Source organism: Melopsittacus undulatus, chromosome Z, assembly GCF_012275295.1.
Source record: "Melopsittacus undulatus isolate bMelUnd1 chromosome Z, bMelUnd1.mat.Z, whole genome shotgun sequence".
NCBI classification, from domain to species: domain Eukaryota; kingdom Metazoa; phylum Chordata; class Aves; order Psittaciformes; family Psittaculidae; genus Melopsittacus; species Melopsittacus undulatus.
Genome location: NC_047557.1, coordinates 93,698,423 through 93,712,008, shown reverse-complemented (window position 1 = coordinate 93,712,008; position 13,586 = coordinate 93,698,423). Strand labels below are relative to the sequence as shown.

At 36.5% G+C, this 13,586-nt stretch overlaps 1 protein-coding gene across 1 annotated transcript in view; it reads right to left on the bottom strand.

Annotated features, from left to right (window-relative positions):
- Positions 1 to 13,586, bottom strand: part of CDH11 (cadherin 11) — an 82,231-nt gene that overhangs the window by 20,548 nt on the left and 48,097 nt on the right. The window contains exons 3-5 of the mRNA XM_005152165.2: positions 3,383 to 3,778; positions 1,852 to 2,146; positions 954 to 1,073 (exon numbers count right to left, since the gene is read on the bottom strand). Of these exons, the coding sequence (XP_005152222.1) occupies positions 954 to 1,073; positions 1,852 to 2,146; positions 3,383 to 3,610 (643 nt within the window). The 5' untranslated portion in view covers positions 3,611 to 3,778. The remainder of the gene's footprint in view (positions 1 to 953; positions 1,074 to 1,851; positions 2,147 to 3,382; positions 3,779 to 13,586) is intronic.

The window sequence follows — 13,586 nt, the reverse complement described above, 5'->3', positions numbered from 1 at the left end:
TGCATCTGACTATGGGAAGCTTTGAGCCTAAACAAAGCAAATAAGGAGGATTTTATAACGGCCATCAATACTGCTTAGATAGGATTGTTCTGACCCTTTTCTTCAAGGCTGATAAGTCTCCACAGGAATGTGAAAGGATGACTCAAGGATCACTCAGAGGATGGATTTGCAAAGCAGACACCATGACATGAGGGATAAGGACCACATGGAGAACTCTTAAGGGAACCCCAGATTCAGAACTTCACAAGTGCCCACTAAACTGTGCCCGTCCTTATCATAGTAATGCCTTGCTATGCTTTGCATGCAAATTATGGACAACACTCCAAAAGAATATGAGCACAAAAGTGCCAGGCTCAGGTCAGAGGGAGAGCTCGCACCACCGATGGTACCATGGACAAAGAGGACCAACAAGACATCACTGCATCCATGAATAGTGATACTTCTCTGTCTCTTTCCTTTTTTTTTTCTCTGTTTTCTCTTCTCCTCTCTTTTTCACTGATTATCGATAAGATCTAAGTAAAAATTCACAGCATGGGACTTACTTATTCAGGTAAAGTAATCATTGTTGAGCTATTATATCTAACCACATGCCTTATATTTTGTATTAATAAATCATAAATCTAGTTCGTTGGTGTCTTTTCACCTTAATTCAGTACAAGAGTATCATGAACTTGGTTGCTGGTCCGGAGGGGAGGGAGGTCATATTAAACGACTCCTTTTGGGTCACACCATGATGTAGGTCACGGGTACTGGTAACATACCCAGAAACTCTACCAAATGCCAGGGGACAGACCTGTGAAAGCGCTTAGCTAGAATCAGAAGAGAATGAAAGAAGTTTTGCTCAGACACATCAGCAGATGTATACAACTGTACTGCCTCAATCAATACCTTTAGTTCTACATTCAATGTATTCCATTTATGAGGTCCTACTCAAATAAACTGCTCAATAATACCTGTTTGAGCTTCCACCGAGAAGTACGGCTGACCTTCAAGAATACTGTAAACCAATTTGGCACTGTTCCCATAGGTAGGATCATCAGCATCTGAAGCTGTTACCTGAATAACTGATGTACCTGAAAAAGGAGAGCAAACACAGAAACAATTCAGTCAAAATCAAACATGTCTGTAAGAACCATGCAGAGAAGGTTTCAGTCATACAGCATAACTATTTTGTAACATTTTCATTTCTAGGTTTGGTAAATGAAAAACTACTTCGCAATTTATATATGACAAAATAAACACATATGATCCAACAAGATTTGTCACTAGTTGTGATGTGGATTAGTGTTCTAAACAGTGAGGTAGATATAAAAGTCAGCAGTCACCCTGCACCATTATGTTTCTTCCTCAGTAGTTTAAGCATTATACTGCTTTTGTCATTAGACAGCCAAACAATATAGATTTCTTTTTATATTTTCCTCATTAAACTTCAGAGAAACAATCCCTGTAGAAATCTCTGTTATAGACTCAAACTCAAACAGGAGATGAAGATGCATTAGACAGTGTGGCAGTAACACCTTTTTTTATTACACAGCTCTGCCAGAGGAATGATCATGGTGTTCAGCGCACAGAGGATTCATACTCCATAAATTCCAGGGGATCCTAATGGCCCTTCCTAGGAAGAAAAAGTCCTATACTAGGAACCACCTTGAGACACCTCAGCCATGAAGGTAAGTGCTGTGTAGGGCTTGATTTGATCAGCAAATAAGATAAATTGACTGAGTCATTGGCTGAGCGTGAAGTGAATTTTACTTCTCCAAATTCTAGACAATAAGAATTAAAGTCAATACATACTGACAATGTAACATCTTCTATAAAGCCAGGAACTGAAGTGTATTTAGGAGTACTTACCTACATTTGATCTCTCTGGCACATTTGCATGGTAGTTTTCATGAAGAAACTCAGGCGGGTTGTCATTTATATCTTGAACTTTAACAATGAATTCAGAAGGTGGTTCTAAAGGTCTGTTAGTGTTCCTGTCTACAGCCTGTGCCGTGAGAGTGTACTGAGCTCTCTCCTCCCGGTCCAGTGTCTTTGTTGCGTGGATGTTCCCTGATTTGTCATCAATAACGAAAATGATTCCTGCTCCTTCACCTGAGAGAATGTATTTAATATTTCCATCCCCAGAATCAATATCTGAATGCAGCTACAAAATGAGAAACAGATATACCTTAACAGGATGGTATACATTTTGTGTACCTGTTCATTAAAAAAAGAGTTTATGATATTACTGTCATTTCACATCTTTCAAAAATCTTGCCTTCCATCAAGCAATAATCCATATTCGGGCACATGCTGTGAACACATCTGCCCTGCATTCAGAGAGCTGCCTGCAGAGATCTGCATGCTGCTACCACACTTAGGGTGCTACTGAGACCCAAGCCTGAAGACTTCAGGAAGAGAATACATAAGAAGATAGTTATAAAAGGTTATTTATTCAAATGGTGTTGGAAGGAAGAGCAATTTTTACACTTTGTGCAATTTTTACACTTTGTACACTTTGTCCTAGTCATATTCTACTAGGTTGCAAGTGAAAGGTATTAAGTGACAAATGGGATGTAAAGAATGATCCAGTCAGTGATTAGCAACAAGTTTTTAATTACCACCTCTTTAATAATAAAAGAAGGAATAAATACTTACTAAATAATCTTACTTTCACAACCAATGCACAATTCAGTTTGATGAATTGGGGAAACATTGAGTCAAATTACAGAGTTATTGATTTTATATTGACATCTACAAATTGCACAACACAATTTTTTAAACCAGAATACCCAGAACAGTATTTGCTGTCACTGATCCTATTCTCCACTCTTTTAGTGCTGAGGTTAACACAGTTATGCTGACCATTTATAAACTAGCAAACACACTGTTTTATATATGTATTTATATTCTTTTAGTGTTTGATAGGAAGAGAATAAAAAACAATCGAGGATGTGTGTACATACACGTGCACACAGCTATATCTCCCTCCATATCTACTCCTCATATATTTAATTTTACTGATGACTTGAAAATGAAAAGAGAACAAGATACATATTGAGCAGTACACTTTCACTGAGATGCTGGGTTAGACATTACTATTTTTAAAGACCAAATGTGATACCACGCATTCTTGAGACATATTGTTGCTCTAGTGGTTGCTTTGGCTCTTGCTGTTGTTTTAGATAAGAGCTTGTACACCTTTATTTGAAGACTGGTGTGGTCAATGGAAAAAAAAAGTGTATTTTCTTCAGTACTGTTTTGTTTATCATCTGAAATCTCATTGAATAAGTAGCTGCTGAAGAAGCAGCTAATACAACAGAAAGGAACAGCAAGAAGAAAAGCAACTCACAAAATAATATAAATTAACTGATGAATGCAAAAAGAAATTCATTCTTACCCTTCCTACTAGTACAGGATCTGGTCCTGTATACTCTTCTATAACAAAGAACTGATTCCACACCCATCCTCTTTTTGACCGATGCAGAACTTGTCCTTCTTTTCCTTTCTCATGGTGACCATGAAGTGATGGCCTTGTGTGGTTCAGTTTTTCTGTAGTTATGGCATGGCTGTAATACAACATGCCCAGGCAGATAAGAGCAGCATGTAAACAATTGTCCTCCTTCATTTTTGGTTATTTTGTAGGCACAGGAGTATCCAAGAATCTACCCCTTCCACCTTTGAAGTCAAAAAGTTTGGGGCTACTGAAAAGTTTCAGATAAAATGTTGTGCACATAGGATGCCACCACACATTAAGTGCATCACTTTAATGCTCTGAAGCTTCCCAACTTAATTCCTGAAAGAAAGTAAAATAGAGAAGATTGTCAGTTATGTCTTTGAAGTGCAGTAATTTTTTCATTAAGCAAAATAAAACTAGAACTACTTTAGGAAATATTGACATAATAAGAAGAGTAAAATATATTAATAATTATGACATACTGAATAATGAACATATTTGTAGTTTTGTTACATGTACATGTTATATGTAACTGCCACCTTGTAAAATCCCCTGGCTTGCTGTTCCTGACTCATTTGGAATTTGAAAGATAGAGAATCATATTCTCCTATGATCCTTCCAAATGGATTTAGCCCAAGATGCAAGGTAAGTGTAGAAATATCTAATTTATATCTAAGCCGTCTTTGGAGCTTAGATACAAGGCTTAGATATAAGCTGTTAAGCTATAGGTTTAGATATAAGATAGATAGCAAGATATTTGCTTATCAAGAACGGAAAACTTCTACACATGCCTGAAGAAATGTTTTTTTATGACCAACAGATTTTCATGCTGAAAATAACTACTGGTATTTTACTAGGCAGGAACAGTGGCTGACAGAACTCAGAGGACCTACGTTTTGGATTTAGACTGTTGAAGCAGCTGTTCTATCTCCCTCTCATGCTCAAGTCATTAACACAGAGAAGCAGCATTGATTGCCAAATCTGCTGTCTTTGGGCTGGGACAGTAAGTGTCACAAACCAGTAAAAGCATATTCAGATACTTTTGATGATACAACATTTTATTTGGGTATTTATTGTTATTTTTCCTGTGATTTTAATTACCAGAATTATATAGATTTCTTACTTTCTAATAATTATTAAAGGTCAGAATTAATATTTGAAGCAGAAATTGCATAATACAGTGAAATTTGAACAGAGCTCTATACTTCCAGTAGCTAGCAATCTATCATAAAAGCCACTTTGATTTATCTCTGGGGTTTCCAATATATTCTCCTTCAGCTTTTAAAGAACAGGCAATTTTTACAAGGTGCCTACAATGTTTCAGCTTTTAGTGTAATTCACTTCACCTTCTGCAAGATACTAATGAAACCTCAATGTTTCAACCAGGCGTATGCAAAAAAAGATAGTTAATTCTAAAAGGAAATAATAGTTAACTCTAAAAGGAAAGGACACTTCTTTTCTCCCCAGTTTTGCGTAGAAAAAAACAAAATTGAAGGCCATAGTATGCAGTACTTACTAAGATTCTCTATCATTGAACTTTATTAAACCATAGTAAATCTTTTTTAAAGACAAGCCATTGTATTCTCTACTCATCCCACAGATTTAAATGATTTATTCTGTCCTGCTTAGTAAACACCTCCAGATTTATATCCCTGTGGCAGGTGTAGATTTATTTCCACAACAAGCAGGCTCTGAGGTTACTTTTGTCTACAGAAATTCACACACATATTAAGGCCAGTTCAATCTGCTTCATAATTGCATGCAGTTAATCACGATACTGCTGTTTCAGATGTAGTTTGCTATGGAGTACCCTTTGAGCTCAACAGTCTTCAATGTCATGCCCAGCATAGCTAATTATGCTGAGCAAGTATTCCTGCTATAGGGATCTACAGCATGTTACTCCTGTGTTGCATTTGGAGCTTGGTCTGTGGAGTCTACATATTCCAAACACCAATGAAATAGAAAGGTAACGCCTAGACAGCTATGCATTTTCAAACCTGCTGTGAAAAAAAAAGGGAAGTAAGGTACTTAGATTAACAGATTTTGGAAGTGTTTGAAAATTAAACTCACTGATTCATCATTATTCATCATTAATACCACATAAGGATATCAATAATTATAATAAGTAAACAAATATGACCATTATTCCCAAACTTTTCAATACTGTTATGTAAATCAGTAAACATTTTATAAAGATGTTTAACAATAATGGAAGAGCCAGGCTGATACATATGATACTTATTATCAGCTGTTCTAGTGTGAAGGGCTGCAAATGACATATTAATTACATATCCATGCTTAATTTACTAATAAGAATTTAAAGCAATAATTGTTTGCTATTTATTTTATCTTCTGCATACACATGTATAGAGAGGAAGCAATAAGACCACATGTCTTCAAGATAAAGAAAGCTTTGATGTTATCTCTCATCCACTACTGGAGGAAAAAAAAAATCACTAGGATTTTTATGGTAATTGCTTCAGGTTTGAGTTATAATGTTAAAGGATTCCTCACCAGTAATGCCAAGTTGGCTCTTTAATAACTGACCTACTTGTAGATAGGCTGAAATTAAAGCTAGAGCTGCAGCCAGTACGGTCTTTCTGGCGTCCTCATGCCTCTTGCATCTCCACTCTTCCTAAGGTTCATACTCTGTTCAGTTACATAGAGGTTGTCACAGTAGTAAGCCTTCTGACTACTACTGCATAAGAAAAGCTAATAGAATAAACCAACAGGATGCCACTGAAGTCTGTGAAATTACTTACATTCAAAACAGCTACAGTTTGGCTTTTCATAAACTAGTTTCTTCCTAAAAGGCAAGGTACATAAGATGCTCTTAAGTTAAAGCTAAAATAGGCTTCATTAAAAAGCAAAGTAGTCTTTACTAACTAGAAAGAAGACACCTTTTTCTTTTTTTTTTTTCCCCAAAACAATCTACTTAAAACCTTTCAAACTTTTCAAACCTTAACTCAGCTGCTGAAATTCTACAGTTTCCTACTTCTTCAAGCAGGAAATACGGAAAAGCAGGTAAAAAAATTATAAAGTAGTTCCTTTTCTCATGGAAAAATAATCCTGTGAGCATGGAATACAGACCTGGCAGTGGCAATTGCCACAGCTGACTTGACTGCTGCTCTGGTGAGCACAAATTCTTTGAGTGCAGCACATTTATTCAGGCATTGCACAACACTACACAGATTAGAAATTGTCAGAATCATTTGTTGTGAATGTCTAGTTTATTTAAAAATCATTACCTTGTAGATACCCACAATATCATTGTTATTTCTGCACATAGATTATAATCCTCAACTATAGCAAAGCCAACCTCAGTGGGAAGTTGACCAAACTGCAACATCCTGTTTTTTTCCATTGTCATTTAGAATTGCACAACATGTAATTTTGAAATCCTAAGTTTTCCCAAGAAATCTGTAAAAAAATCTGCTTCCTGCTCCCTTAAATTTAGTGTGTGAACTAAGATGGACTTTTTCCTAAAAGGAAGAATTTCATTAACATACTTGAACTGAATACAAACAAATATTGGCAAATTTTGGTACTAAATAATAGCTCTATAAGGGTAAAGGGAAAATGAGAGTTAACCAGTCACCACACAAGAGCAAAGCACATCAGAGTGGCACATGAATGCAATGAGATTCCCAACACTGCCTGTGTAAGTTGATCTGTCAATGTACTCAGCACAGAGTAGAATCAGAGTCTGGACTGCTCCACAGTGCATCAGCTCCATCCTCTTTGTGCAATCTTGCACTGAGACGGCCAAGCACAGAGACTCAACTTGCAGCACAGCACAGGGGAGAGATGGCATTCTGGAGTTATCCCATCTCTAATGGGCTATTCTAAAGTCAGTCTGCTCCACAGAACTTCACACACAAATTTGAATGACTTTTCATAGATGACTAAAAGACAAAAATAAAGAGCCAGCAAAGATTATTTTAATGACAAGATCAGTTGCGGAAGTGAAGTCTAGCCAATTTTACATTTCTTTCATTATATTTATAGAGAAGATAATCCCAAACAGTCATGATGACTTCCTGTGGGCTATTAAATGACTATATGCCAAATTATAATAGACTAAACAATTTTCCTGATTTGTGTAGGCCATAACTTCTGGATGATATATTGAAACAGCAATTGTTCTCAGGAATACACTTGGGAGAGAACACTCCAGAACACATTGTAGAAATATAATAATGGATGATTATGTTCTGAAATATTTTGCAAAAGTATCAAGTAAATATAGAGAAATCCCATTCCAATCGAGACTTTAGCTGTAATTAAAATTAGCTGAAAAGATGAATGACTAATTTTACAATAATTTTATTGTCAGACAAAGACGTGAATAGTTTTTTAACAACAGAATAAATATTGGACTGTATTAGTTCTGAAGTAAAAATGTCTGCATTTCAGGCATAAGGATGCAGTGGCGGGTACAGATGGCTGATCCTCATGGAGGCAGGGAGGGACCTACTGTGGCTAGGCAATGCACCCAGCTTTGTAGGGGCCTCTCCTCTGTGTGATCCAGCACAGTAAAGCTAACAAGAACTTGGGCATTTTCTGCTTTTGTGAAGGGCTGTTCTGAGCAGCCTCAGGGTTCATACTCCATGGTTTAACTTCAGTGGTTAGCTAACACTCTCTTTCTTCCTAGAATACTGTAACCAGGGTCATGAAAAATGAACAGTTCACACGGAAAGAAGTCAGGAAAAGATTTCCAGACCAAATAATCAGTCAAATCCTACTGAGCCCACACTGGTTAATCTTTAGGGCATATCATGAATTTAACTATTTTAGGAGTTTTTTGTAAAATACATGAATTGAATAGTTGTGGAATAGTTCCATGTTTCATTGCTTGTGTGCGTTGAGTATGTATGAATGTATACATAGCAGTGAGAATGCAAAAGTTCAGTCTGGCATGTATTTTTATCCCCTTGTAGATTCCTGTATTCAAATACCTGATGCTTAAGTACTTTAAAGAAATTTCTATAAATTAGTATGAAAATATTTTGGAAGATACTAGTTCTTGCTGCAGAAAGCTATTCAGCCATAACCAGTAAATTTCATGCGTATTCATAACTTAACATTTGGGTTTAGTTTGCAATTAAAAATTTAAATTAGCTGTTTTTTTTTAATTTTTATTTTTTCGCTGTTTAAGAAAACTTTGTTCTCTTCCTTGACCCATTTCAAGGAAATGGTACATGAAAGTAAATGAATAGCCTGGTCCCTTTTGTTTATGAAAAAAGATATAATACTAAGAATTAGTAGCTTCCACATACCAATTTTCCCAATTATTTGCTGATTTTAAGATATTCTGCATTATCAGACCAATCTTTGAATAGATTTTATCTTAGACTCACTGTACAACCCACTTGTGAAAAAGAAGGCATCTCATTTTATTTACATGAAATAATATTATGCAATGCATCAAGATCTGCTATACAGCATATCCAGTGTGCACGACACATATAGCAAAGCTAATTCTTAAATCATTCTGTCTTAAGGAATGCCAAACTTTCTCTGAGAAACTCTTTGAGATACCCTAAGTCTGGACAAGACTATAATTAGGATTATGGCTTTTTTTTCACTGGAACTAGAGTATGCCTTACTTTTTCTTGGTAGAGCTACTTATGACATTGTCGTGGTTTAAACCAAGTCCCCCAACTCCCGGAGAGTTAGGAAGGAAAATCCAAAGAATGTAGCCCCCACTGATTGAGATAAGAACGGTTTAATAGCTAAGGCATAACACAATAATAATGATACAGCCAATAACAAGCGAAAAGAATACAACACCCCACCAGCCACCGACCCATAACTCATCCCACCCTGCCCGGCCGAGCACCTCGTGCTCCCTCCTCCATTTTCCTCCAGCACTCTCCCCCCCTCCTGCTCTCTCTCTCCCAGTTGCATCCTGTGCATGACGTGCTATGGTATGGAATACCTCATTGGCTAGCCTGGGTCAGGTGTCCTGTCTCTCCTTACTCCTGGCCTCCCCTCCTCCACCTGGCTGGAGTACGTGCTCAGAAAAGGCCCTGAACAAAAACACCCTCAAAACATGCTCACTATCAAGCAACTATTCCCAGCCCAGAAGTCAAAACACAGCACTGCACCAGCTACAAGAAGGAGAAAAATGACTGCCATGGCTGAACCCATGACAGATATGAAGAACTGAGAAAGGATCAACACTGGTGCATTATCATTTGCAAGATGCACTTTAAATGGAACAAACTGAACTGGAGAACAAGACAACATGAGCTTTTTAAACTTGCAGCTGCACTTCAGCAGTCAAGGGCTTTATGCATGTCTTTCCAGTAGGAAATCATCCCATTAGGAGATGGAGTTTTACTTCCTCAGATGAACCCCTTTTCCAAGGGCAGCATTAGGACATAGAGCTCTATTCACATATCAGCAGAGTTCACTCTCCAAGTGCCAGGTCCACGGCCCTTACTCATCACATACAAAATAGGAAAATTAAAAACTGAAGGACTCCATATCCAGCAAACTGATTTTATGAATATGACTAACCCCATGAGACTAGTCATATATATATATGTATCTACTGGGAGCCAAGCATTAAAGGCCAATAAGCTACTGTCTAAGGTAAACCATTTTGTTTCAATGACAAGAGCTCTGATCTCTGATACAGGAAAACATTTTCATGATGAATATGCAACTGCTAAATCTCATTTTTCCCAATTCTAAAGCAGACCACCAGCAGTTAACTCCCTGTGAGCCCTTCTGAAACATTGAATCTCCCGTTGAAGCACATTTCAGTTCTCACTGGAGCGAACAGCAAATAACCCTCGCCTGAATCTGAATGCAAATTGATATAAAGTCTTTTGTGTCATTCACAAAACATAATTAGTCTTATAAGACAAAGTGTTTAGTCCAGAAAAGGAAGTTTTTCATATTTAAAGATACTTGGCAAAAAAAAAATCTTATAGTTATTCCACTAAATAGTGAGAACCTCACACTCCCCCAGTTCATATTCTGCTGTTTTGAGTGGGAGCAAAATGCAATTACAAAGGTTATAATTTGAGGTTGCAGTTCTGCAGAGCTAAGCATATATATAACTTTGTATATGGTATGCAAACAGCCAAGATTCTAGAGGTATTCTACTACAGAGGCATTCCAGGTCATGGCAAGGTTTGTATGTACTAAATACATACATATAATCATTACAGAACTGGCAATTTTCATCTTTAGCAATAGTTCCCTCAAAAATGCTAAGTTTTGTAGAATCCTATTCTGAGTTCTGTAGAAATCCTATGAAAGGAAGGCTTAATCTTTTGCATTTTAAAATTATGTTTTATAGCACTGTATTGGATTACTGAGAGGTTTAAAGCCAATAATCCCCAGCTGCTCTAAAGAATATTTCTTGAAATGAAGCCATATTTTGCTATAGCAGCTTTGAGAGTCAGCATTAGGAAGCCATAGACAAGACCATGAAATGATGGCTTTTTGAAAATAGAAGTCTTTTTGCATGAAAGAGCAGGAGAAATAACCTCCTGACTAATATGATGTAACATATCCTTCAGTATCCAACTTTGAAGTCATCATGGAAAGAAAGCATATTCATCAAGCCTTGAATTAACTTGTACTCATCCAAGAAGAATGAAATTGCCACTTGGTGTACCACATGCAAAGCAATAGAAAGTAGGAAGAAAACTTAGTACATTATGAAGTGAATAACATAAATAAGCCTGAGAGAGTGATATTAAAAGGCTTGGGAAGTGAAAAATGGCTGTAAATAGTTTTACATTTACTTGCTGCCCTGGGGAGATCCACTTAAGATAAATGTGACAGAGGATGTCTGTTTTTAAGTATAAACTCTACAGGAAAACAACTAACATAAGAAAGGCAGTCTTATTAAAGAACATGGTGATTGATAGAGTCAATTGAAGTAATGACTAGGCTCTTGGTACAGTTTATTTTAAATAGTAATTGTGTTCTTGTGCATCTCAGACAAACTGGAATTCTCGTGATTTCCTGTATACTCAAGAGCCAATATGGCTGCAGCTTATGTCCATGCTAATTTCAAAATAGGTTGCTCTTATGTAAGTGGCTATAAATGACATCCCAAGGAGGATACAAATGGCAACTGAAGTCAGCTTATGTCCAACTACTAATGCTGTACTTACACACTAAGCTAACCCTGAATATTTTTTTCCTCTAAAAACTTATATTTATGAATGGTTAAATAACACTTGTGTTGTTACTGATGGTCTTCGTTTATGCCAAAAAATGAGTCAGAAATACAGGATTATGGAGTGGTAACTGAAAACCTATCAAAAACTAATGACTACAGGCAAGCCTATTTTGTTACCAAACCAAACCAGAAAGAATTCCAATGAGCAATCCATTTCTGTTCTGATCTATAATCTCTTGCTGAAGGGCTGACAGCCTTCATGCAATCAGAAACCTAAACTCAGTCTGTGGTATTGTACTTACAACTTCATTTCTAGAGGCCTTTCAGCAGTGCTGCTGAAATGCCAAATATTACAGCATCTTGTGTGGTCTTTATAGGACCAATATGTTTTTCTACAGAACATTTTTCCACTTTGAATATAATTCTACTAGACTGCTTGATTCCCTGGTCCTTTCAATTTGGTCTCCCTCGAGTAGGAAATTTTCTGATAAAAGATTGCCACTTCAGAAGCACATGCAATGCACCCTGACAGCAGCTTGTTTAAGTCTGGAGGCCATTGTGGCTCTCATTTAGAGAGGTTCACATAATTAGATCCTCTGTAACACTTATCTTTATGAAACTTGACAAGTTAGAGAATTACTAAGAGTGTCTTTTTCAAATACATTTGCTAAAGAAAGAAAAGTGAGAGGTAAATTTCTAATCAAAGAGCCTTCTCCTTTTCTCAGTTTTCTTGGAGCTTCACAGGGAAGAGTTCAGATCCTTCAGCCATGCATGCACATGTAAGGGTCTTTTTTATAGTTTGCTTAACTGCTCCAGTGTAGTGCAAATTTCTTCCATAAGGAGCATAAAAGCCATTTTGAGATCTTCTGAGTGAAAAACTGAGTCAATAATTAATTTTTGCATAGACAGAGACTGTCTGTGAAGAGACTTATTTTGGTTCAATATAATGAAATAACATCAGAATATTCAAACACATTTCTAATACAGCACCAAAAGCTCTAATAAAGGAAACTATTGTTGTTTAAGTACCTAATGGCAAGTTACAGCTGAAAGGACTGAGACTTAAAATTTAAATTATTATTTATAATTTATTAAATCACAGGATTATAATTCAAACTATATTTGCATAACTATCTTCTGAGATGTATTGTGGTAAAGAGTTACCATAGAATATTTCCATTTACCTTAAAACCCATGAAAACACTCACAAAGAAAACACCACCTTCATTATATACAACCTTCCCTTTGGCTTCCTATGTAGCCTGACCCGCTCTGAGCACAAATCAGAAGACCTATCTGTATTTCCAGTGTTCCAAGGTTAAGGTTAAGATATAATGCCCAACATTATGATACAAAACCAAAAATGCAACAAGAGGTGCAAAGGTGATTCAATTAGACACTAAGCATATAAATAGCACAAAAAGGACAGGCTTGACAACTTGCAATTAAAATTTGGTTTTCATGCAAATGGTACATTTGCAAAAAAGGGCAAATGATTCAGTATATTTTGCGTGGACATAATTCATTTTGAGTTAAACCTGTTCATTACATATCTCTAACTGATCATACGAGACACTAATACATCCCAGAGATTATGGATTGGCACTAGCTCTGACCTTGAATTGCAGATGATTGCTACAAAACATTCCTATTCTTCTCACAGAAGTCATTAACAACAGTAGTTTTAAGGCAGTTTCTTGTTGTAGCTGAAACCATGATATCACGCACATGAGACAAAATTTAAATAATTTGCACCTTTGTCTGGTCTTGCATAAAAGCCCCACTATCAGAAACACATGTTCCACATGAAAGCTGGTCCTGGGAAATTGGCAAACATGGGCGTTTATTTAATTAGATCAGTGTTATTCATAGCTGAAACCTATGCATCATATAAAATTAGATGTATTCCAGAAGTGCATTATTTGTTTTGTAAAGAGGAATTCCATTTGCCACCATTTCTCTGAAGCTAAGGGCAAGTCTTGACCTAAAAAGTGCAAT